The sequence below is a fragment of the Zootoca vivipara genome, chromosome Z2 (assembly GCF_965207765.1).
Source record: "Zootoca vivipara chromosome Z2, rZooViv2.hap1.1, whole genome shotgun sequence".
Lineage (NCBI taxonomy): Eukaryota > Metazoa > Chordata > Lepidosauria > Squamata > Lacertidae > Zootoca > Zootoca vivipara.
The window spans coordinates 20,159,357-20,185,090 of NC_142585.1; the positions used below are offsets into that span (position 1 = coordinate 20,159,357).

Below are 25,734 nucleotides of genomic sequence, written 5' to 3' on the forward strand. Positions count from 1 at the left end.
CTGCAAAAGTAGCTTTTGTGAGGAGGGGAGATTTTACTACTTCTAGCTTAATTCCAGTTACTTTAACAACGACATTCTTAGTAGTGATCCTATGCCCTTATAATTGTTATTCCATTATCACATGAAGACATACCTCTTTGCCTAGGCCTTAGAAGGGTTGAGGTACATGTACAGTTGGAATCATAACTTAGCAGTTGGAAGGGACCCTGAGGGTAATCTAGTCAAACCCCCTTCAATGCTGGAATCTCCACTAAAGCATACCTTCTGTATCTCTCTGCCTTGAGACTTCATGAAAGTTAGAATATAAAGAACATACTGCACAAGCTGGCAGTGTTGTAGAACTATATTGTAGGTCTGCTTCTCCAATTGGAATGTGCATCTGTGATGTGTTGCGCCTCACCCTCAAATGTCTGGATTGACGGTATATTAAGCTTAGTCTAGATCTTGCTTTTGGCAATACAATAGCTGAAAACAGATTTATTTTTATAAATGGGCAGTCACTAGTACTTAAGTTGGCATGCTCTTCTACCTTTGAGCATTGTTTTGTATGAATACATCCTCTTTTGTTATTTTTGTTACATTAGGCTAAGTCCAGCTTTATTTACAAGCATGACTGTCCGTTCCACTCTTCTGCTTATTATTAGTTAGCTCTTAGGTGCAAGATACTGTTAATTACTGGTTCAGGTTTATTACCAACAAGGCCATCCCACTTAAATGCTAAATTTAAATAGTGAGTTCAGCTGCTGCCATTTCAGTGACACCATTAATATACAAATACTGAAGTAAAAGCTTTCATTATTTGAGGGCAATATTCCTCCTGCAGAATACCTACATATAATTAACTTCCCCACAGACTTACACCAAATGCAGGTCTTTTCCTGGGAATTCATAGGGGAAGGGTTTTTTGTTTTGTTTTACAAAAGAAACCATACAGCCCCACTCTGTGCACATACCCTTTTGAAAAAGAACTTTAGCCCCTTCACATTTATTAACTACAATATCAAGTCACATTGGTGGCAGGAACTAGGAGTGGCAGGCCAGTTTGCATTCCCAGGTATGATTGTGTTGTATTTATAGCAGGCACCAGCAGGCACTGATTTAGCTGAAAATTCAATTTCCTTCATTAAAAACAGTAAAATATAAAGAGTTGTACAAAAAGCAGAAAAGGAGGGTTTTAGTATCTGATATGAGAAACATCAAGCACTTGTTCTGCTTTCAGATGTGGTAATACCTACACTAGATTACTGCAGCACATTATGTGGGGCTGCCTCTGAAGACAGTAAGAAACTTCAGCTGGTGCAGAATTCAAGGGCAAGGTAGCTTGAGCATATTATACCAATCGTGGCCCGACTGCACTGGCTGCCAATTAGTTTCCATGTTCAATTCAAACTGCTGGGTTTGTCCTAGAAAGTTTTGGACCACCTCTTCCCATATACTCCAACCCAGACTCTGCAATCGTCAGAGGTCCTTATTTGTGTGTTTCCTCCACAAGAGTTCCAGAGGGCGGCAACATGAAAACAGGCCTTTTCTGCAGTGGTTTCCCACTTATGCAATGCTTTCTCCACAGAGTCTTGTCTAGCACCTTCAATACATATCTTTAGGTGCTAAGCAAAAACCCTTTTCTAGAACTAGGACTTAGGCTGAGTAAGGAGTCTATGGCATTTTAAATGGGTTTGGGGGTTATTGGTTTGTTTTTATGTATTTTGTGTTCTCATTTTGTACTTCTCCCTGTGACCTTCAGATGAACGGTATCATACAAATTTCATAAATAATAAAATTATAATAATACACCAAAGACTATCATTACTCAGGTAAAATATAAGGAAAAGAGCGAATAGGTACACATGAATTCACTGCAGGGTACACAGCCGGCCTTCAAGAAACCACACAGGAGTCTTGGTGTTTTGATATATTTATTTGGGAGTGTGTACTATCAATGATCAAAAACCAGCTTCAACCACTACTATAATCAAAGTAACTGAGATACCCATACTTGGAATAATTAGAAAACCTCTTAAAAGTTCCTAGAAAAGTTAATGTACCCCATATGACACTGTAATTTCTAATTATTTCTACTTCTCTCGATGCTTTTTAGGAGGGAAGCCCCCACAAAATGAAATGCTTTTATAGCCATAGGGGCACTATCCTGTGCTCGTCTTTCACCCCTTGAGGGGAATGTTCAAACAAATGTTCAAGTGTAATCAGGAAGCTTTCTATATTCCCAAGTACAAAGCAATAAGAATATAACAGCTAAATCAAAATAAAGGCAGTCAATTTCTACCACTGAAATATAACAGGCAAAGAGGTGGTATGAATTCAGAAAAATATCTCTGTGGGGTCATGAAGAGTCGGACACGACTAAACAACTAAACATGATCAAAAACCAGCTTCAACCACTACTATAATCAAAGTAACTGAGATACCCATACTTGGAATAATTAGAAAACCTCTTAAAAGTTGCTAGAAAAGTTAATGTACCCCATATGACACTGTAATTTCTAATTATTTCTACTTCTTTCGATGCTTTTTGGGAGGGAAACCCCCACAAAATCAAATGCTTTTATAGCCATAGGGGCACTATCCTGTGCTCGTCTTTCACCCCTTGAGGGGAATGTTCAAACAAATGTTCAAGTGTAATCAGGAAGCTTTCTATATTCCCAAGTACAAAGCAATAAGAATATAACGGCTAAAGCAAAATAAAGGCTGTCAATTTCTACCACTGAAATATAACAAAGGCAAAGAGGTGGTAAGGGACCCAGGTGGCGCTGTGGTTAAACCACTGAGCCTAGGGCTTGCTGATCAGAAGGTCGGCGGTTCGAATCCCTGTGACGGGGTGAGCTCCCGTTGCTTGGTCCCAGCTCCTGCCCACCTAGCAGTTTGAAAGCACATCAAAAGTGCAAGTAGATAAATAGGGACCGCTCTGGCGGGAAGGTAAACGGCGTTTCCATGTGCTGCTCTGGTTTGCCAGAAGCGGATTTGTCATGCTGGCCACATGACCTGGAAGCTGTACGCCGGCTCCCTCGGCCAATAATGCGAGATGAGCGCGCAACCCCAGAGTCGGTCACGACTGGACCTAACGGTCAGGGGTCCCTTTACCTTTTAAAGAGGTGGTATGAATTCAGAAAAATATCTCTGTTGCTCAGGTGCACTGATGCTAAAGATAAGTAGACTTTTAAGATCCTCCTGCCCAGCCAGCTGGGCTCTTGGTCCAACTACAGTGGTACCTCTAGTTATGAACTTAATTCGTTCCAGAGGTCCATTATTAATCTGAAACTGTTCTTAACTAGAGGTGTGCTTTCACTAATGGGGCCTCTTGCTGCCACTGCACCAACAGGGCACACGATTTCCGTTGTCATCTTGAGGTAACTCTTCCAGGTTAGCGGAGTTTGTAACCTGAGGCGTTTGTAAGCTGAGGCATTTGTAACTCGAGGTACCACTGTATTTCCCAAACCAACCAGTCACTCTTTATCAGTATCTTCACATTGGCTCAGAAGCACCCTTCTTTCCAAGAGTCATCAGCAGAAACACTGGCCTTCGGAAATCTGCTGGGATACAAAAATTAAGTACTTTAGAGGAGTAGCCACATGCTACTGTAATAGATTAAGAGCTGTATGTGCTGTATCTGTTACTAAAGTACAGCAAGAAGTTTAATGTTTGAATGCTCTGCTGTATTAAAAACCTCCAAGCACAAAGAAAACTAGCTTTCTCCCCAAATGTGCTCAGGACGTCTACACAGCTGCAAGAAAAACAGGTGTTAATGTGTTTTACTGCATGTGCATGTGTTGGGAAGGATGGTTCCAGAAAACTGATATGCGGCAAAATAGACATAACACAACTTTCCCTACTACAATGTATACTGCTTCTCTTATATCCACCAAAGAGAAACATTAGGTATTGAGCAGTACTCTTATCTGTTCAATTAAAAATGCAGTCTTTTCACAGGGGGTGATTTTTTTCCAGGCATGCTGCACAAACATGGAACCTTGATTGTCACATAGGAAATCCTAGGTGATACAGTGGTTGCCATATCAGAGTGCTCTACTGCTGAAATAAATGTCATCAAACAAAAGTACATTGGCTGGCTTTTAAAACATTCATGCTTCCCAACATCCCTGTAGCTACCCAAGTACCAGGATTCTTCCCTGTGCACTAGCAACACAAGGCCAACCTCAAAATAGATGGTTTAAGCACCATATATTTCACATATACCAAGCAATCTTCCTTTACTACAGCCACTTACTGCTTGTTGAGAACAGAATTATGCAGACAGCACTTCACCCAATAAGTCGGTTCAGAATTAGTAAAAGTAACAGCAACTCGCGACTGTAATAACTCCCTAATCTCTTGCTGCAAGCACCTGCCCTCACATCCACCTCCATGCTCATATTAGGCCTTTTAAAAAAAACACAAAAACATTCATTCAAAAGTTACAATACAGCTTTGTCTACTGCCATAATATCACAGAATGATCACTCCTCAATCCCACATCATGTTTGCCTTTTTTCATTTCATGGTTGAAGCAGATAAACTTAACACACTGCCCCTAAACCTGACTGCTCAGAAGGAAGTTCCACTGAATTCCGATAGAGCTTCTGCGTTTTCCTCTAAAGTTGAAGGAAATTATCACAATTGGTCCACAAATTTTGGTCGGCCTTGGTGAGCCAAAAAAATTGTTGATGCCAGGATCATATAACCACAAATCAAGCATTGCCTCTGATTTTGCACTGTGTCCCTGAGACGTCATGAAGTTGGAAACAAACTTCCATCTTGGAAGTGGACAGGAGGCAGAAGCTTGCTTTGCGTCTGTACTTGCCAAATGCTCCAAGCAGCTGGCCATGTAGCACTAAAAAAAGTTACCAATTTTTCAGCTGAGGAGGTAGGGATCATTCTGCCCCACAATGCATCTCCAGAACTAGGAGAATTCCTTTGGACTCTTGCCTGAGGGTGATGGGCATTTGCTGTGGTGAGCAAAACTCTGGGAGTCCTGACTCCAATGCAAATAATATTAGAAGCCAATATTGCTATCCCAACCAAGCCAACAGCACAGATACTTTTAATTCTCAGGGCACAAGCCCAGAGCATCCTTTTTTTACTTTGCACTTAAAGCTTTTACCTCTTACCTCTTGGCTGGCTGTGCCAACTTGCTCTTCAGGGAGGGTGTTCCCCCAACGGACGTTCTACTTTTTGGAAGGGCATGTTTTGCTCCTGTGGCCATACTATTGCTTCTAGCCACCGAACTGCCACCACCAGCAGAACATGGATGCTGTGTGGAAGACTGTAGCTTTCGAACTCTGCCAATAGTACTGCCAAAACCAGCAGCTCTAACGGGCTGCTGTGGTGTTATGAGACTGCTGGCACAAGAACCTGCTTTCATTGGCTGTCGGACTATTAAGGGTGACTTCCCAGCACCCGAGGAATAGCGGAGCTTACTTGGAGCCAGACCTTGAAGTGGGGTGAGAGAAAAGGCACAAGTGAGACCACAAAAAGATTTACAAAGTTTATTTCCTGTCTTCTCAGGATTACAAAATTTTAAATAAAACACTAACAAAACAAAAAAACCAGGACACCCCCTCCCCCAAACAACCCCAAGGATAGACATTAAAGTTCATTCCTGAAAACCTCCCACTGGAAGAAGCTTCAATGCCATCCTAAGAGCAGACCGTGAAGGAGTCAGATGCACCTCTCATGGAAGGAAATTCCACAGACTGAGTGACACAACAGAAAAGGCCCTGTTTTCATTCCTAATTATCAATGCAGTGACAGAAAGAAGTGCTTCAAAAGTGAAGTGGAATTATCAAAAAATGCTTTATGGAAGAAGGTGATTGTTGAGATTTCCTGTTCCAGGCTGTTTAGGACCAAGCATGAACTGATCCTAGACACAAAATTGGTAACCAAATGAGTTGGTAAAAATTGGGATGGCATGTTCCATCTCCTGGCTCTAGACAAAACCTTAGCAGCTATATTCTGGACAGCAGCTATATTCTGCACATTATAGAGCACATTACAATAATCAAACCAGGAGATGACAATCATGAATGAACTGCGGTCCAACACCCCAGGGACATTGTACAACTAGATTGCAGAGATGGATCCAAGAGCATCTCCAAGCTGCGAACCAGGTACTTCTCAGAAAGTGTAACCCCATCCAGAACAGGCTGCATGTCTATTGCAAGATTATCATAACCCCCAACCCACCAGCACCTCTGTCTTACCTGTTTTTAAGTTAAGTAACCAACATTCACAGAAAGAAAAGCTAACATACCAGCCGATGGCTGATTGATTCTGGAGAGTCGACTACTGGGAACCTGCAGATCTGACTCCAAGCTGCAGCTGTTCCTTACAGACTCCAAGGAACGCCGACCTGTTCGGGCCAGGTTAGGCATGCTGTGCCTTAGCTCTTCTATAAGGGAAATGCAAAGACAATGAAAAATCCAACTGCTTCCATGTATTCGCTTACACAACCACTGCAGGCAAGTGATCTTCTCAAACATGGTTGGATTCAGCAAGTGTATCACATACCTTCATTCCCAGAATATTTCATCCTTTCTGGAATGGAATTCTGCACTGCTCTCCGGGAGGTGTGAATCCGGGTGCCTGTTGCCCTGCCAAAGTCTGTGTTTGTGGATGGGGACTGGCACCGTGGTGAGTTCAGTGGGGATGGTGAGTATCTGTGGCTACTATGATAGGAAAAGGAGCAGCCATCATCCTCATCCTCCAGACTGTATGCGTCAAAGTCCTGGTCACTGTAGGTGCCTTTGCGCAATGAATGCAAAGAAGCACTGGAACTACGACGGGAAACAGAGGCTGAGCTGGAGGCATAATCCTGGCGAAGACCTAAAGTATGGTCAACCACAAAGGATACAGTCATTGCTCATTGTTTTTTCCCATAGTTCTTACCTGACATATCTTTGCTGAAGTTTCTACGATATGACCCACCATTGAACTGCTAAACCAAACAGAAAGCAAAGACATAATACACTGCTTGTCTCAATCACAGTGGTGCAATCACAAATATTGTTCCAAACCCTAGAGATGGAAGATAATCATTCAACATGACATATTCCCATCAGGTGCTCACATTTTATGCTACTTTTAAAACCTACAATAGTTACAAACTGTACTAGGTACAAACTGTACAAACAGTACTAGCACTGTGTACAACTATACACAGTGCTAGATTTCTAGATTGGTGCCAGAACTCACCATGAATGCTACCATGTTCTCTGATAATGGCAATGGCGCCCAACTGAGAGGTGCCAGAACTGAATTGCAGTGAATTCTGGCTGGGGGGAAAGCCCTGATTACATATATAGTTTTACAGTGATGTGTGTGGTCATTTAAAATGAATCGTTGAATTTTAAATTGCAGGAAGGTTGACAAGACATTTGTTGAAACAACAACAACAAAGCATTTACACATGCACTGCATCCATTCTTTTGTTATGGATCTTGGCTTCCCCACTATTTGACTGGATTGTCTTCCAGTGGGATAATATTGTTAATAAGCAGCCACCCAGTCCATTTGCTCCTGTTTAAGTTCTAATAAGAGGGTAATTCAAGTTACCGTACTTTGTTTCCATTTTAAATCCCACCTAAGCAAAAACATCTTCAGACTAACACAAAAGCTAACACAACAGCTCAACTGAAGATCCCAATATATAAGATGGACACATTTTAGCACCAAAAAACACTAATTTATGCCACAGCATTTGATGCCTCTAACCCCATGTCTTCTCAGTAACTTCAGAACTTTGAAATTACAGTTGTGAAAGCTAGATACTGATAAGTAGCTGCTTATATATTTACAGGTCATGACACCCACATTCAGGGCATAACAAAATCCATGGAGATTTCAACGAGTTTTTTAGCTGTGAAGTGCATATATGTAAGAAACCAAAAGCTCCATATGTGTTTCATACACTGCAGCTAGTAAAATACTTCTTTAGTTTACACAAGCTGGCAGAATTTTGCTGCACTTTTCACAAAGATACTTTTCCCAGGACTAGATATGCTATTCCAACCTGTTCTCCTGTTCATTTTCAAACTTATTTTCTTCCCCCAAATCAGCCTGTACACCTGACCATCACCTAAATTGAAAAGGTGCTCTTGATCCAGAAGCAACTGCAATGAGCCTGAAAGGTTTTACATTCATCAGAGCAACAGTAGTCCTTACACATATACTGTTCACATCATTTACTAGTATCAATATAATTTATTCAGCAGGGCTACTCAATTACCCAATCTAAGTGGAAAATTTATGTTACTGTGTTACATATAATGCAAGAAAACAAAATTAAAATGTTACATATAAGGAGAGAAAACAAAAGGAAAATGTTATTCAGCCTCTATTTGTGCAGTTTTTTTTAAACCTCTTGTTGTAGATGATACTGTCCTAATGTAAAATGAATTGCTTTCACATACTTTCTTCCTGTAGACGGGCCATAACCAGCACATCTGTCAAGTCTTGCAGTTTGTATCCCATCGTGATAGAGTCATCTGAGGTACTGAGTTCACTGTCAACAGACGACTGAGAGCTCAATGCTGAATGCGTGCCCAAATAACCTTTCGGAAGTGGTGGGGAGAGAAAAGCCAAAATAAGGACTAGAAAGTATTCTTCAAAACTCACTAGTAGTAGCATACTAGGTACACAGTCTTGTTTGAGTCTAGTAATGAGTACAGTGACACTTCCTTATAAAGCATTCATGTTTAGCATTAAGATTAGAAATTACTTCTGAGTAAGAGAACTTCCTTATGTAACTAAATTACAGAGAAGGCCTACAAGTACAGAGTTTGCATTTAACCTAGTTGTTATCTAGGGACACGAGTAGTGCTGTGGTCTAAACCACCAAACTTCTTGGGCCTGCTGATCAGATGGTTGGCAGTTTGAATCGCCATGACTGGGTGAGCTCCCATTGCTCTGGCCAACTTCTACCAACCTAGCAGTTCAAAAGCATGCCAGTAGAAGTAGATAAATAGGTACTGCTGCAGCAGGAAGGTAAACAGCGTTTTCATGTGCTCTGGCACTCATCACGGTGACCTATCGCACCAGAAGCAGTTTTGTCATGCTGGCCAGCTTCCTTGGCCTGAAGCGAGATGAGCGCCACACCCCATGGTCACCTTTGACCAGACTTAACCATCCAGGAGTCATTTACCTTTACTTTTTTACCTATTATTGTTAACATCCTGCCCTTCACTCTAAAAACTCTGGGAAGGTCACAATAATTTAATGGCCCAATGGCATATAGTATCTAAGCAGGGGAGTAGGGGGGCAGGGAAAGGTCTAGGGCCCTTGAAAGAATTTTGGTGGAGCTATAGCTAGGCCTATGATTCTATGTGACTCCCTTAACCGTCATCATTCCCCATTTCCCAAATAAGAAAACAGGCAATGTAAGTCAAAGGGAGATGTGTTTTAGAATTTTGAGTGAAATGTGTTCATACAATATTTGCAGAAATGTTCTTTTTAAAATAAAAAGTACCCCTTCTTCTGGCTATGGCAAAAACAAATAAACCAAATCAGTTCACTAAATCTTCATGCGTCAAAGCCTCCTAGACTGCAACAATCAAAACCTTTCTTGTCCTCTTGCTGGAGGTGGATTTAGGAGTCCTCCTCCATATTATCCCTTCCTCCTCAATTCAGACACTGTGGATTTAGGCTGAGTCCCAAGTTTCCTATAAGACACTTTCAGAGAGGGAAACACTTTTTGCCTGAAAACATCATAAATAATTTACTATTTTAAAAGATTTAAAAGTCCAATACAAAAACCACTGGGCAAGAGAGAAGACCAGCCCCTTTTCTGTCTAAGCCCACTACGAGTCCCCACAAAGGTTTGCTTGTTTGTGGAGAAGGGCTGTCAAGTATCTGCTTTGCATGCAGAAGGTCTTGAGTTTAAACCCTGGCATCTTCGGGTAGGACAGAGAAAGCCTCCTGGTCTGAAACCCTGGGAAGCCACTGTCAGGGTAGGTAATATTGAGCTAGATGTATCACCTCAATATAAGGCAGCTTTCATTTATCATGTTTTTTTCTAAACCATCTTCTAGTTCATTTGTGGCCTAAAAGGAAACAACCTACAGTCCAATATTTGTCAAGTTTCTTTAGTTGATTGCCCAAAGATATTCTCACTTATCATAGATAACCAGGTAAATGGCTACTAACCAAGCCCTAGGACACTTTAAGGGAAATACAGGCTTACTCACAGACCAAGAACCTAAGCTAATTATATTGCATGGTTCATATGTATCTAGGCAGGATGTGCATTCAAGTCTAACCTCAGCAATCTTAATTCCCTCAGACTCTTAGACAAACACCAGCCATCATGCTGATTTCATTGAAGTTAAGGCAATACAGAACTCAAACTACCTGAATAATAGAAGATTCAGGACAGACAAAAAGGAAGCACTTCTTCATACATAGCACTGTTAAAATACAGAATTTGCTTCCTAAACACTTGGTTATTTCCACCAACTTAGATTGCTTTAAAAGGGAATCAGGTACAGTGGCACCTCGGGTTACAAACATTTCGGGTCACAAACTCTGCTAACCCAGAAGTAGTTGCTCTGGCTTGCGAACTTCGGCACAGGATGTGAACGGAAATCGTGCGGTGGCGGCACAGCGGCAGCAGGAGGCCCCATTAGCGAAAGCACGCCTTAGGTTAAGAACAGTTTCAGGTTAAGAACGGACCTCCGGAACTAATTAAGTTCGTAACCCGAGATACCACTGTATTCAGAGGCATGAATTTGTCTGTTGCTGAGGTCCAACAGCAGGAAAGGGCTATTGCTATCATGCCTTGCTTGTGGGCGTTCCATAGGCATCTGATTGGCCACTAGTTACGTGGTCTGGTTATGCTGTTGTCACCTGTGCATACTTGGTCACACTACACTTTGGAAAACACTTTGGCCAATTGAAGTTTTTTCCAAGTCTAAGCAGAGAAATTCACATGCCCATTTACATATAGTCCTTTGACTTCAAATGTCAAGCTAATCCTCCCCCAATACAGAAGGAATTTTACACATGCAAGTGAAACAACAAGTCTTCATACAAACCATGAAGTGGCAAAGCAGCAGAGGGAAGTCCTGTAACAGGAGTCTTCATCAGGGCTTTATCTTAAAGACCAATCAAATGTCCCAGAAATGAAATGCTCAGTTGTGTTGGGAGGTGGACTTTTCTCTCAAGAAATCAAACTTTTTAAATTCCCCAGAATTAGCACAAACAAGCAAAGAGGTCTAAAACAAGCAGCATTAGGCAAAGGCAAGAAAAAGAACTAGGCAATCACGTTAAGCCTGAAGATACCAAATCAGTCTCACCTCTTCCTCCCCCACTCCCTCATGCATCTCCCACCTCCAGTCCTCTGAAAGTGTCCCCAATGCCATGCCATGCCATACCTGAGCTGCCACAAGTTAGTAGCGGTTTGTTAGTTGATTTGTAGTACCCGGGTATGTTTAGTGCATTGCTACAGGACCCTGTGTCTGTATTCAAGTTATGCACACTTGAAGATGCCTGTGGACCGCAATACAGGGATTTCCACCTACTGGCTAAAGGAAAATACAAGAAAGCCATGTAACTTTACCAAGTTAAATAAAGATATGGACAGAAGGAGTGACAGACTACGTTTGCATGCATTACGTGCCAGACACACTCACCCTGAACACAATACAAACAAATTATTTGATTACCAACAGTTTAAAGTGTCTGGAATATATAAAAAATTAAGACAGTTCTCAGTTCTGCATGCAGGGTTCTCTCCTTGGCTTAATACTGCATGCTTTCAAATGTTAAGACAAACAATGCAATTGCTTCTGCCTCAGCTTATAATGCCCACCCCATATACACCTGAGACAGCATCAAAAATATCTGACAGAAGGAGAGAGTGCTTCATGCATTACACTGAAATACTAATAGTACTTCCTCTTTCCGTGTTTCCCAGATAATATATAGACAGGGTAGATGGGATAGCTCCCCCGTGTGGGAAGACAGGATAATTTCGACCTCTACGTCATTCTGAAAGTGAGGATTTAAATGATTCACAAATATCGTTTTGTGGCAATCCTGAGAAGCAAAGCTAGCCTCAGTCTAGTGCAATTAACATTTATGCTGGTAAAGTAGCCAGCCTACCCCAAACAGGGACAGGGAGCTTTGCTTCACATCACCCAATGTGGTACAAGATAATAATATACAGTATACATTGTGCATACTAAGAATCAAACATCCAAGAGTAATCAGTGTGAATCAGCTACCCTGCTGATCCAGATACAGGCAGCGTAGTCCCATGAAGCAGCCATCTGTGGACTTACGGGGATGAGGGGAAATAATGTTGTCCTTCTCTTCTCAATGCTCTATTAAAGCACTTTCATTTAAAGTGTATTAAGAAGTTTTGAAAGACATGCTGCAAATAACAGCTATAAAAACCCAGCATGAATAGTCCACAGGTACTTGGCATACAGACATTTAAAATCAAAGAAAGATTTCCCATCATTAGTTGTAGCTAAGATCTAAAACAAGTTAATGTTGAGAGTTCAAAGAGGAGTGGTGTTTTTAGTGCAGAGAACAATCAAGCCTTATTCTGAACCATCTTGTCCTTGAAATCCCTCAACTCAGAATGGTACCTCATGATACAATGGACATTTAGATTCTTTGAAAGCTAACTGAATGCCTTCTAGAGAGACCAACTCAGCCATAAAATGGAAATGGGTAGAAGCCTGACCAATATAACACATTTTCAGGTGATCTGAATACTTTTCCAGAGTCTGAATATGGGCTTGTTTAATAGTTCAAGACAAAATGATTACAGTGTTCACCTTACGCATATTAAGAGCCATTTTGAAAATAGTAAGATTAATATTTGGCCACCCAGTAGTAGGCAATTATACTGTGTTTCTGCCTCCCTGAGCAGGCTGATAGATGCCAAGTGACAAAACTGGGCTTTGGAGGGATCTCTCTCTCTCTCTCTCTCTCCACTCTACCAGTCATCAGAGCCTTGCCAGTATTCTATTGCTGGCTGTATGTAGGCTAACAAAATCCTGGTGCCTTGGTGCAAGAGGAGATCTGTGGAAAACAGAAGTCTGAAGGGCTCATTTAAAAAGAGGGTAGGAATTCTTTACTCCCCTATAACCCAGGCCTAAAATGGGACCTTTATGACTTTTTTCACAGTAAGCACCACACTTCTGAAAGCATTTTTAAAACATATTGCTACCACAGCTAATACATATGGATGCAACTTTTATATTCAAGATCAAAGCTAGTAAAATTAGCAATTATAACATGGCTACCAACTTGATTTAATTGCTGAACAAGCAACACTAAGAATATTGCAGACTACATACAAAACATTTTTTCAGTATTTGAAGCAGAAATGCAATCAAGAAAAGGATTCTGCCAAGCAGACTGCCACTGCAACATACAATTATCTATGTAGAACACATCCTCTGAATCTTCTTGCTTCTCACTTGCCTCAGACCTCTATTTTCTGTATTATGAAGCAAATGATCAATGTTTGAACATTTTCACACACCAATGAGCAAACTGAAATGTGTGAAAAGTGTTGAGATGCTTGTTAAAATACATACAAATCTTCCAGAATAAGTAACTACAAATCTTTCATATACTCATTCCGAGTAAAAGGAAAGATTTTGATTTGCATTCTATCCCATCCCAATAATATTTATTTTAAAATAGCATCATTTAATAAAGAATGTAATTCTTTTACACTTGTAACTTAAATTTTTTTTTGCACCTGCAGTTTTTATATTATATTGATGTATTTATTATTTTGTTCCATGATGCCTACAAGTTTTAACAGAAAGTTGGCATATAAAGTTTATACTTATCATATGGAGGCTATTCATCCATCTGCTATTACTTGTTATGAATGATGGGAAATTGAAGTTTTCAATATTATTATATAGTGTGTAGACAGTTGGACTAAAAGAATTTACTTTTGAGTAGACATGGATAGAATTATAGGATCCACAGGAGGTTCATTTTTCAGAGCTCTCTAAAAACCACTCTCTTGTTTGTGAATAAGAATTATGAGGTTTGCATGATGATTTTAAGTATAGATCATAAAGTCTTACTTTTGTTTACTACAATATTGATGGTTTAACATTAATGATTGTTAGCAGTCCTGGGCTAACTGAGTCAGATATAATAATAAGTATAAATTTTCCGTATTATTGCCCTACTTTCAAAAAATAAACTAAGATTATTTGGGGTACAGGAGCTTTCAGCTTCATCCATAGCACTGGTCACATCTGTAACAGTTATCATTATAACAGTTTTGTTATACTTTTGTTTGTTATACTTTTAAACAACTAATACATCACAAAGTGATATGTTATGATTATCTTTATTCTGAGAAACTGTTTGAAGCAAATACAGTATCAAAAATTCAAGAAAATGTTTATTTATGGTTAAAAGTGATTCTCTATTTGACATGAAATTACCAAAGCTGTTTGCTTAGTATCATCATGAGAACAGACATCATCCACTGATGAAGCCACCTCAGCCCAAGTATCATGTACACCATCTTGCCTCTGGCAAGCTTAGAAAGATTATCTCCATGGCACCCTGCCCAGCCATTAGTGCTAATGCAATGTGGTTTAAGCTCTGGCAAGAAAATGCTAAAGAGCAAAACAAGAGATCAAGGTACCAAAGCTCTTTGAACTAAATTCAATTGCAAAATTCCAAATACTACCTATGGAAGGAGCAGAATTGTCCAATCAAATTTAACTTTGCATGTGCTTCTGCTTGTTAATTCTTGTGACAAACCAAGGCCTCAATCCTACACTCACTTTCCATGGAATAAGTCATATTGAACTCAAATGTACTTTCTTTTGGGTAGACATGGAGAAGATCATACTGACAATAATAATTTTGACCCTTCTGGGGGTTTTTCTCAGCAGCCATACAACACAAAATATTAAAACAAACACATTCAGATCACCTACCTTGGTCAAGTCTGCTAATTAGGGTACGGCAGGCTGCCTCCGTCTCAGGACTAGGATTGTCTAACACATGCCTACACCACTTCAGGGGAGACTCCTTTTCATCTGCTGGTATTTTTCTTGAAGACACATATAGCCTTAAGCAGAAGGAGAAAGTTTAACATGCTGATTCAGTAAATAATTATATCAGTTTGTCCACCTTTACAGCTTGGGTAAGCTGCTGAAATAAGCAACATGAACTATATGCAGTATGCATGCCCACCCCAAATAGATAACTACATTTATTACACTGCAAGTAGGAAGTCAGTGTGCTTACAAGGTCAGTTAATAATTTTTGTACAGTACAGTATTTTATTTTTTCTAACGATACTTGGTGAATTAGGTGGTTCTGGTGGAGTCCAACAAGCAAAGGTGCTACAGCAAAAGAAGCCATCCAGCAGGAGCTTTTACTAGCTTGAACTGCTTGTGGTTAGAGCAGATAAATTTTGCTGAATACATTTTCAGTAAAGTACTCAAAGAGACCCCTTTTAATAGTTTTAAAAGAGAGTTCCAAACTGAGAAGATTTTTAGTTACTCATTCATACAGCTAATGAGAAAAAAACTGACACTACATCAAGAAGGATGGGAAAAGAAAGTGTTGGGAATTTACAAATTTCATTAACTTCTAAACAAGACTGGTTCTTGCCCATATTAGGGGGAAGAAACTGTTTTAAAGACTGGAAAAAAGATATATCGAGGTTTGTGTGGAATGGGAAAAAACCAAGGATTAAATACCAACTGTTGATTGATAAGAGGGAGAGAGGAGGCTTCGCTCTCCCAGATCTAGAGCTTTATCACACGGCCGCAGGGTTGATATGGATGAGGGAGTGGATAACACTACAGGACAGAGAGATGTTAGATCTAGAAGGCCACAACGCAAGATTCGGGTGGCATGCCTACCTACTGTATGGGAAAATAAAAGCCCACAAGGGCTTCTTAGACCACATTGTAAGGAGATCATTATATAATATCTGGAACAAATACAGAGGGATATTGGAACCCAAAATCCCGTTATGGGCATGCCCGACTGAGGCAATTGCAGTAAAGAGAAGAAATATGGAAGGGAAGTGGCCCACGTATAGAGCAGTTACAGATATGGTGAACGGTGAAGTAATATTGAAAAATTATGAAGACATAAAAGGAATGTTAACGGATTGGTTGCAATATTTTCAGTTACGTCAGAAATTAAATACAGATATAAAAAACAGTCTGGCTATAGAAACATCAAGGTTTGAAAGGGAATTAATAATAAAGAAAAAGAAAAATATTGCAGGAATCTATGACTACCTGTTGGAGTGGGAAACCAAAGAGGAGTTAACCAAATCTGTAATCAAGTGGGTGCAGGACTGTGGACATAATATAACCATGGAACAGTGGGAACAACTCTGGACGAAAGACCTTAAATTTACGGCATGTTACACCTTGAGAGAACATAATATGAAAATGTTTTACAGGTGGCCTCTCTCTCCACAAAGGTTAGCAAAAATGTATAAAGGGAGGAACTCAGCTTGCTGGAAATGCAAAAAAGAGCCAGGGTCGTATTTCCATATGTGGTGGACTTGTGATCATATAAAGATATATTGGAACAACATATATAATGAGCTTAAAAAACTATTTAGGATTACATTTAAGAAAAAACCTGAAATACTCCTGTTGGGTATTATACCAGTTGAAATTAAAAAAGAATACAGAACACTTTTGATGTATAGCTTGACCGCCACTAGGATTCTTGTAGCGAGGAAATGGAAAGAGGAAATACTCCCATCGATCACGGAATGGCAGGTTTTAATGATTGAATACCTACAGCTAGTGAAAATGACGGGGTGGGTACGAGGAATGGATATTCAGAAGACATCAAAAGAGTGGATTATTTATAGGGAATACTTAAAAATGTACAGTACCAATAATTCACTATTGACAGATCTAGAACGATATTTGTAAAGATAAGTAAATTAGGGGGGGGGAGGGAGAAAAATTAGAAGAAGAATTACCAATATTAACAAGCCTGTGAGGAACACCAATTTTAAAAAAAAACACAGGTATAATGGAAAGGGTTGGAAGTATCAATGGTTTCTGAAAACAGAACTTACCTTTCAAGAGTTACTTTGATTCTGTACAATTTCCGATCTATATTGAGTTAGAATGATATTATATTTGGACTATAAGAATTTTTCTTTTTTCCTTTTTTTGTGACCTGTTTTGTACACTTTATTTTGGAAGATCTGGTGTATCTTTTTAAAACTTTTTTCAATAAAGATCATTAAAAAAAAATAAAAAACAAGACTGGTTCTTCAGCCAAAGAAAGGGTAAAATCGTAGTTAACTAAAAGGGGAAAGACCTAGCACAAAACAAAGACAAGCCCCTACTTTAAGAGCTGAGGAAGTCTTACATTTTCTTCCAAATAGGAAAAAAACTAATATTTTTCTTACATTTTATAAGATATTGTTCTGAAACAGAGTACTACTGTATAAACACATAATGCACTTTTATTTCTGTATTCCATTCCATTTTATTCAAAAAGCTATATTATGTTAGGATATCCACGACAGGTTATGGGTACAAGGTATGCCACAGTGCTTTAAGAAATCTCTAGATACAGTACCAGCTTCAAGTGCAGAATTGCTGCCTCTACCTCTGTTTCTCATTGGTAAGTCTGCCACACTTCACTCACAAAGGCTTGTTAGTGAAAAACAGAATGAACAATTAAGATGGAACTTCCTAGCACTTATCTTTAAAACAGGCATTTATTGGAATGCAGCAGGTGTGACATTCCTTCAGAGAATTAGCAAGACCCATGGCTATATAAAATATAAGTCCTGCCACAAATTATTAGGTAACTATCTATGATATTGACATATGAGCAATAACTATAACCATTATCATGACTCACTTCCTGAGAAGTAGTCACATACAGCTTTAGATAAATGAAGTTCTCTATTCTCACAAAAATTGAAGGTGTATACAACTAAAATTCAATTCCCAAATACCTTTCCACAAAAATTATAAATGCACAAGTCTCCACAGCAAGCATATTCCAGCCAGAAAAAATGACTATACATAATTTCTTTCTAATGAATAGCTGGATTCATGCAAAAAATAAATAAAATGAGGTTGATATTTTAATTGTTGTATGTTGTATATTTCTATTTTTGTAAGCTGCTTTGAGACCTAGATGGTGAAAAGCAGGATACAGGTTTTTAAAGTAAGTAAGTAAATAAATAAATAAATAAATAAATAACTGTCACAAGCAGTAGTGGCTCAGGGCCACTCCACACGTTATGTCTACATATAATTTATGTGCCAAACACGTATTGTATGAGGAACAAGAACTGGCAATAGCACCCCACCACATTCAGCAAAATCAAATGTGGGAAGTAGTGGGAATGCATCCTGCACTAGGGAGGCAAACACTCCTTAATATCTTCCAGCTCAGTTTATGGCTGTCTCTTGAACTGATCAGGGCAGGGCCCAAAATAGACAACCACCTGCCTCACTCACAACTAAAAAAGTGTGGAGTTGCATCTATAATGCAACGTTTAACACTGCTGTGTTAACTAATAGTTCTGGGGGCCAATAGCAGTTACATTTTTTGTGGACTTTTTGGGCTGCTTCCCTTGGAACCTGTCCACCTCCAGAGTTTGTGTGGATAATGACTACCCAAATGTCCATTTTTTCTTTGACTTTTCTTTGACTTCCTACACTTAGGAAAAGTTGCTGACAACACCAAGGAGTCCTGGTTTAATTCCTCTGAACACAGATGAAGGCCTCATTTCTTTTATCTCAATTCAAAACAACAAAACAAAATAGAAACTGCTCCAGATATTTAGTCCAGTTCCCTCCTCCCTTGATAGGCATAATTTTGAGTGACTTACCAGGTGTCCTCTTCATCGTCAGCATTCTCAAGTTCTAACAGCTCCACTTCATCCAGAGTTGTCTCATTAAAGGGGTGTTCTACCTCTGCATCCCCTTCGCTCTTTCTCAGTGCTGGCTCAATACCTGTGATGAAGTCTTCTACTAGCGCTGTGCTGCTACAATTCCAACCAGACAAGTCATTGGTATTAGCATCACTGTTCTGCATTTCTGTATTGCTCACAAACTTCGGGTTAGGAGACTGTTCCTCACAACCACTGGTACATTTGTTCTGTTCTGTGGCCCCTACATCCTTTTCCAAGATGTCATCAGTCTCCTCTGAACTCATTTTACTCAGTGCAGAGTGTAAGTCTGCCACTATCTGCAATTCCTGTTTATCCATCAGAGTGTTGATGCTATTATTCATTTCCATCCCATTGAGCCTGGTATTGCAATTATCCACTCCAGCGCCAGCTTGGCTCAGCAGTTTTGCCTCTGGCACACTTCGAAGGCTTCTAGTTCTCAACTGCTCATTCTGGAGCTCAAGTCTCCTCACAAGTTCTTGCAATTTCCGCACCTCTTCCAGCTCAGGGCCCACTTGATCATCCATTGGTTCAGTATTGGGACCCATCACAGAGTTCTCTGCTGAGCCCCGGCTGAGTTCAGTTCCAAGACTGAGGTCTGGCTGAATTATAGGGGCACTCCCAGGGACAACCATCTTCATGGAACCCCTGAGGAGACTTGCTAGAAAAAGATATTATATAAGATACCTGTTAAAAAATAAAGTAAACATACCAGTTCTTTTAACAATTGAATGTCTCCAGGGTAATGGTGCAGAGCCAAGCCTTATTAAAATCTGAAGGCACTTATCTGCAAGGGTTGTGCATGTTACTTACAATGGACATGTTGACATGAACTAAATTTGCCCAGCAGCAACCATAATCACTACTATGGGAAGGGCAACTCACTGTTGTTCATGGTGTAAGCAGATATCCATAATGAACACATACAAAATAAGTAGAGTGCTCTATAATCTTCCCAACTTCACATGGAGCTGCCAAGGCAAAAGTGGTTTCAGGAAGACAGCTTTAGATCTGTGAGGTCAATTTGGAAAGGACATGAACAACTCAAACTTGCAAAATTCTTCTGAGCTAGCAAAAAAGAACCACACACAACATTTACCTAAGTCTTTGCCAAATGATAGATTCAGAGACAAACTACCATGGAATTGATATTTCAAGTATAATTTGAATTACTGCCAGCCTGCATTAAATTTCAAGTGTTTAGGATTTTCGTAACCCAGCTTTTTCAATGGGGAGAAAAAAGACTGAATGATATGGAAAGCATTGTTAAATATTTGAAACACTGATATTGGAGGTAAGTTTCTATATTGTGCAGCAGCTGCATTACCATGTTCAGTAGATAAATTTTGCAATTAACTGACAGCTTGGTTACATACATCGTGTGTGCACAAACATAGGAAAATTACTTTTTGAAGGCAAGAAACAAAGCAAGCCAGTAGCTAATATTGGATCATGAAAATGCAGGAGAGGAAATTGCTTCTTTCCCAATTGTTTACATTGGAACAGTAAACCATAAATTTATTTCTGCAGGTTTTGGTAACAAGTGATCATACAGTGAAAGAAAATGAAGGGCACTAGCAGTTTACTTAAAACTAGATGCAAGGAACTGACCATAAACAACTTTTTACGTTACTTTCCCTACTCCAGCAATTTGGCCTGACAAAAGCCAGTGAACGTGGGCTTCTGTTTACATAGTATGTATGTTTTTGGAAAGACAAATATACACACATACACCTTTTTTGGCTCAGTACTTTACTTCAAACTGAGTGGTTATGTTGACACATGTAAGGGTGTGTACGGAACCACCTCTGTCAATTAACCTGAAAGTGCACGAGACACACATAAAAGTACAGAGTGATGCCAATAAGTATGCACTTAGTATTTCATTTAAGTCATACCCAATTACAGATGATGAGCACAAAAAAGGAAGCAATGAAAAAATTCAAGGTGACAGCTCAAGACTATCTGGGCTCTATTATTAATGTGGTACATGGGACTTATTAGTAAGGCTGTTACAGAAACATATCAAGTCTTAAAGTGAACAGGTTTCTCTGCTCACATTTACAACTCTTGGGAAGCAAAACAGATGTCAAAACCCCTAAAGCAGGGATCAGCAAACTTTTTCAGCAGGGGGCCGGTCCACCGTCCCTCAGACCTTGTGAGGAGCTGGACTATATTTTGGGGAAAAAATGAACAAATTCCTATGCCCCACAAATAACCCAGAGATGCATTTTAAATAAAAGGACACATTCTACTCATGTAAAAACATGCTGATTCCCGGACCGTCCACAGGCTGGATCTGGCCCACGGGCCTTATTCTGCCTACCCATGCACTAAAGGAACCATCATATAAAAACTGTGTAATTTCCAATTAAATACTTTATCTGTAGGGAAGAAATATCTGCCCCAACTTTGAGCCTAAAACATCCTCCCATAAAATTGAATTTACTATAAAGCCAGCTAACTGGCCTATAATTTTCTGAATTCCTCCTGAATCCCTTTTTAAAAAATAGTATTTTACTGATCACTTTCCAGTCCTCAGGTATGGAAGCTGATCTTGGGGACATACTACATATAGTTGATAGAAGATCAGCAATTTCACATTTGAGTTCTTTAAGAACGCTGAGGTGAATGCAATCTGAACTCTTGTCAGTTTTTGTTTTGTCACTCACTAAGACTTAGAATTTTTTCTCTTGTAACCATCATTTGCCTCAGTTCCTCAATTTTTTCCTCTGAAACTTAGTTCAGGCATAGGGATGTACCCTACATCTTCCACAGTGAGGGCAGGTGGAAATAATTCATTCAGCTTCTGTGCAATCTTTCTTTGTTTAGCATATTTGCGACCCCAAGTGTCTCTCCAGTCAGCCTGCTTTTACTAATGTATTTAAAAAATTTGCTTTTAGTAATCTTTCTGTATTCAGCAATGACCATTTCAAATTCTTTTTTATCATCCCTTAACATCTGCTTGTGTTTCTTTTCCGAAAGCTTGTGTTCATTTTTAATGTCTTCTATGGACAATTCCATTTTCTAAAGAAAGCCACTTTACCCATAATATATTCCTTGATTCTGATTTTTAACCACACTGGAATTCTCTTGGCCTCAGTCCTACCTTCCCTAATCTGCAGTTGTTGCTTGCCTTCTATTGCTGTGCCATTGAGAGCGTGCTCACTTACGGTTTATGTGTGGTATGGAAGCTGTACTTCTCGGGAAAGGATAGTGTTGTGCAAGAATTATTAAAACAGCAGAGAGTATTAATGGTTGTTCACTCTTTACCTTAGAACATATCCATACCATCAGGTGCCATAGAAAGGCATTAGATATATCAAGAGATGACATCCTGGTCATCGTTTCTTTGAGCTCCTGCCATCGGGATGGAGATATAGAGCAGGCATCCCCAAACTTTGGCCCTCCAGATGTTTTGGCCTACAATTCCCATCATCCCTGACCACTGGTCCTGTTAGCTAGGGATCATGGGAGTTGTAGGCCAAAACATCTGGAGGGCTGCAGTTTTGGGATGCCTGATATAGAGTAATGAAGGCGAGAACGAGCTGTCTCAAGAACAATTTCTTTCCTAGAGCAATTTTGGCCTTGGTGGAGTACAGGATCAGGTTTAAGGTGCTGGTTTTGACCTTTAAAGCCCTATGTGGCTTGGGACCTCGTACCTACGGGACCGCCTCTCCTGGTATGCCCCGCGGAGGACCTTAAGGTCCACAAACAACAATACTTTGGAGATCCCGAGCCATAAGGTGGCTAGATTGGCCTCTACTAGAGCCAGGGCCTTTTCAGTATTGGCCCCAACTTGGTGGAACGCTCTTTCCCAGGAGACCAGGGCCCTGCGGGATTTGTCATCTTTCCGCAGGGCCTGCAAGACAGAGCTGTTCCGCCTGGCCTTTGGGTTGGACTTAGCCTGACCCCTGTGTTTTCCTCCCTCATGGCCTGGATTTATGGACTACTTGAAATGAGGCTGCATTTTAAATTTTAATATTGTATTTTAATCTGTATTTTAATTAATTGTTTTTATGTTTTATTGTAGTTTTGTTGGTGTGAGCCGCCCTGAGCCCGGTTTTTGACTGGGGAGGGCGGGGTATAAATATTTATTATTATTATTATTATTATTATTATTATTATTATTAAATGGAAACTCTGGATTCTGAAGTCATCTTATTTATCTGTTATATTGTTCTGTATTGTATTGTGTTTATCAGTATTTTAATTTATGTGGAGTGTCCTATTTGAGTTGATATAGCAACCGAGAAATTTCGTTGTTCCCACAAGGGGACAATGACAATAAAGATCTATTCTATTCTACTCTATTCTATATTCTACTCATGCTTCTATTACTGTAGTTTTGAATAATTCCCAATCATTCTGGGTAGACCTGACTTCCTTTATTTTCTCATTTAAATCATCTTTCCCTCTTATGTTTGTGTCCAGTCTTAGACCAGAAATGAACCTACTGTATATCATACAAAACTGAAGGAAAGCCACATGTAGTGATGTAATGTTTTCTTTTTTTAAAAAAGAGTTATGTTAAAAGTATAATTATCAACGTTTCCCAGCAACTATTTTTAGCTCTATTTCAAGCAGGCTGCTGCAATTAAGCAGAAAGTGGCAACCATTATCTCTAAACTACCCATGAGATCAACTGAAGCTCCAAGCATCCATCTCTCTCTTTTTTTCAGGAGAACAGTCAAGTTCTTACCAGTGTAAGTGTTCAAACAAAGCAGAGCAGAAGCAGCACCCTGATCAGGATAGATGATCTTACAGGCTGACAGAGGCGTTGCATGAAGCCCTGAGGAGAGAAAGATACACACAACCAGGAAAAGAAAGAACAAATCAATTGCCAGAAGAAGCAGGATCTGGATCAAACAACACTTGTGAATGGAGGCTGGTACCCCCTGCCCTAAAAATGGGGTTCCTTTCTAAGAGAACAGGAGGGACAGATAGATGAACAAAAACCTAATCTCTCTCTCTCCAAGCCCTTAAAAAAGAAAGAAAGGTGTGACTCTCCTCAGGAGAAAGAATTGGGGCAAAAAAGCTATTGGGGGGGGTGTTCCCCTTTCCCCACATTTAATGAAGGCAGCCACAAGCCAGAAGACACAGATTGGTGGGTGCCTTCCCCCCTCCAGTTTTTTTTTTAAAAAATATGATTATTATTTCATTTATTTAAAGGATGACCGGGAAGGGTGGGTGGGGAGAGCAGCAGTTGCTGAGCAGGCCGGGTAAGGTTATGTATTAGCAGCAGCAGCAACTACAAACACACAATATGCACATCCTTCACACAAGGAAATTTAACCAAAGGTGAAAAGGAGAGAGGGAGGGAGGGAACCTTCTGTGGGACTTAAACACTCCTCCCCACACAATTTTCCCAGGCAACTGAGTCAGGTCTTTCTCCCCCCCCCCCGCCCCCCTCTTCCATACCTGCTCCTCACCGGAGAAGACCCTCCGAGGGGATCGTCCGCTCAAGGGAGATGTGGTAGGTGTGGGCGGAAAGAGGGGGAGGGCAGGAGGGATGGAGGGGGCCCCGGGGACCGCAACTGAGCCCCGAAGGTTTCAGGAAAGAGAGCGAGAGAGGCAGAGACAAGAGAGCGAGAGAGGCCCGGCTCCGCTGCCCATCGCTTCAGGGGAAATTAAGGCGTGGGGGGGGGGGGGTCCGCCGAGCGACCGTTGCCGGAGTAGACCCTTATTATCAATGCCGCCTCCTCTACCACCACCACCACCACCCGCCACATCCCCGAGGGCGCGCTCATTACCTGCCACACACACACCCGACACACACGCGCGCGCCTCCTCTCTCTCCTTTCAGCTGCGACCGTTTGCCGCCGCTGCTACTGCTTCTTCGCTTTATGTTTTTTCTGTCTTTTTTTTTTTCGTTTCGTCCTCCTGCGGCTGATTGGCTACGCTCGCAGCCTTATTTGCATATCTTCGGCACGGCCGGCCGAGCGAAAGCGAATCAGGAGGGAGGGAAGCGGAGTTGGGGGCGGGGTGGAAGCGTTTTGTGTGTGTGTGTGCGAGATTGAAAGAGACAGCGCTCAGAGAAAGTCCCGCCCACCTCCGGCTTTTTGAAGCCTCCTGACGGCGCGCGTGTCCTAAAGGTGTACTGTGTACTCTTAACGCCTGCGCGTTGATAGCTGCAAGGAGATCTAGGGGCAAAGAAGGGTGGCTTAGTTGAGGCAAGGCAAGGAGTTTGCTTTGCTGGGCGGGAGGTGCTAGGTACGGTAGATTGTGGCCGATGCGTTAGAGTTAAACGGGGGTGGGGCGACGACGGGGAGCTGCCTTGCTAATATCGGTGTCTCCCCTCGCAGCCTCATCTGCGCTACACATTTAATTATTATTACTACTGTTTATTAGGATGAGAGGAAGCAGAGCAGAGCAAACCCTGATGGCCACGGAGCGCAAAAGGTGCTGAAAAGCAAACTTTTTGGAGTTTCTGGTCCATAGTCTCTCCTGGATTTGGAGGCCCTAATACAACTCTTTGCCAAGGGTGCAAGAGAGCCAAGTTACCCCTCTGTATCCCACAATGCTCAAAGTGGCACCACATTAGGGATGCTCTGAGAAATTTAAATGGTGGCTGGATCCAGCCTTCTTGTGGCCCATGTCAGGTATCAGCAGTTTGCTCTACCAGGACACTTGTAGCTACCATGGGCATAGCCAGGATTTTTGCTAGGGGGGGCAGGACTTGGTTTGGGGGGCAGACCCAACATGATTGGTCAGTTAAGCATTTCTATTGTTTTATTTGATCTAGGGGGCAGCTAAGCCAATGGTAACTAACCAAGGATGCCATGTGTTTAGGCCTGCTCCGTGGTAGAGCATCTGCTTTGCATGTA

The 25,734-nt window shown here is 40.8% G+C and overlaps 1 protein-coding gene across 5 annotated transcripts; it reads right to left on the bottom strand.

The window, feature by feature from the left end:
• Positions 1 to 1,894: 1,894 nt before the first annotated feature.
• Positions 1,895 to 24,779, bottom strand: LOC118084370 (SLAIN motif-containing protein-like). Of its 5 annotated transcripts, none has more exons than XM_088664577.1 (10): positions 24,661 to 24,779; positions 23,610 to 23,699; positions 18,848 to 19,568; positions 14,940 to 15,073; positions 11,379 to 11,528; positions 8,421 to 8,561; positions 6,520 to 6,834; positions 6,263 to 6,400; positions 5,121 to 5,442; positions 1,895 to 3,542 (listed from the first exon to the last, which is right to left on the bottom strand). In XM_088664577.1, the coding sequence occupies exons 3-10, from the start codon at positions 19,546 to 19,548 to the stop codon at positions 3,488 to 3,490; spliced, it is 1,956 nt and encodes a 651-aa protein (XP_088520703.1). In that variant the 5' UTR covers positions 19,549 to 19,568; positions 23,610 to 23,699; positions 24,661 to 24,779; the 3' UTR covers positions 1,895 to 3,487. The 5 variants fall into 5 exon arrangements, with proteins under 5 accessions (XP_088520703.1, XP_034969712.1, XP_034969713.1 ...); XM_035113821.3 differs by having other exon boundaries at positions 1,895 to 3,545; positions 24,661 to 24,778; XM_035113822.3 differs by lacking the exon at positions 24,661 to 24,779 and adding an exon at positions 24,329 to 24,635 and having other exon boundaries at positions 1,895 to 3,545.
• Positions 24,780 to 25,734: the final 955 nt, after the last annotated feature.

Coding starts and splice junctions, on each gene's coding strand:
- LOC118084370 (XM_035113821.3), bottom strand. CDS start 19,548: ATGAAGATGGTTGTCCCTGGGAGTGCCCCTATAATTCAGCCAGACCTC. Junction 8,562..11,378: donor ACTAACTTGTGGCAGCTCAG/GTATGGCATGGC, acceptor CACTTCCGAAAG/GTTATTTGGGCACGCATTCA. Junction 5,443..6,262: donor AATCAATCAGCCATCGGCTG/GTATGTTAGCTT, acceptor CCCCACTTCAAG/GTCTGGCTCCAAGTAAGCTC.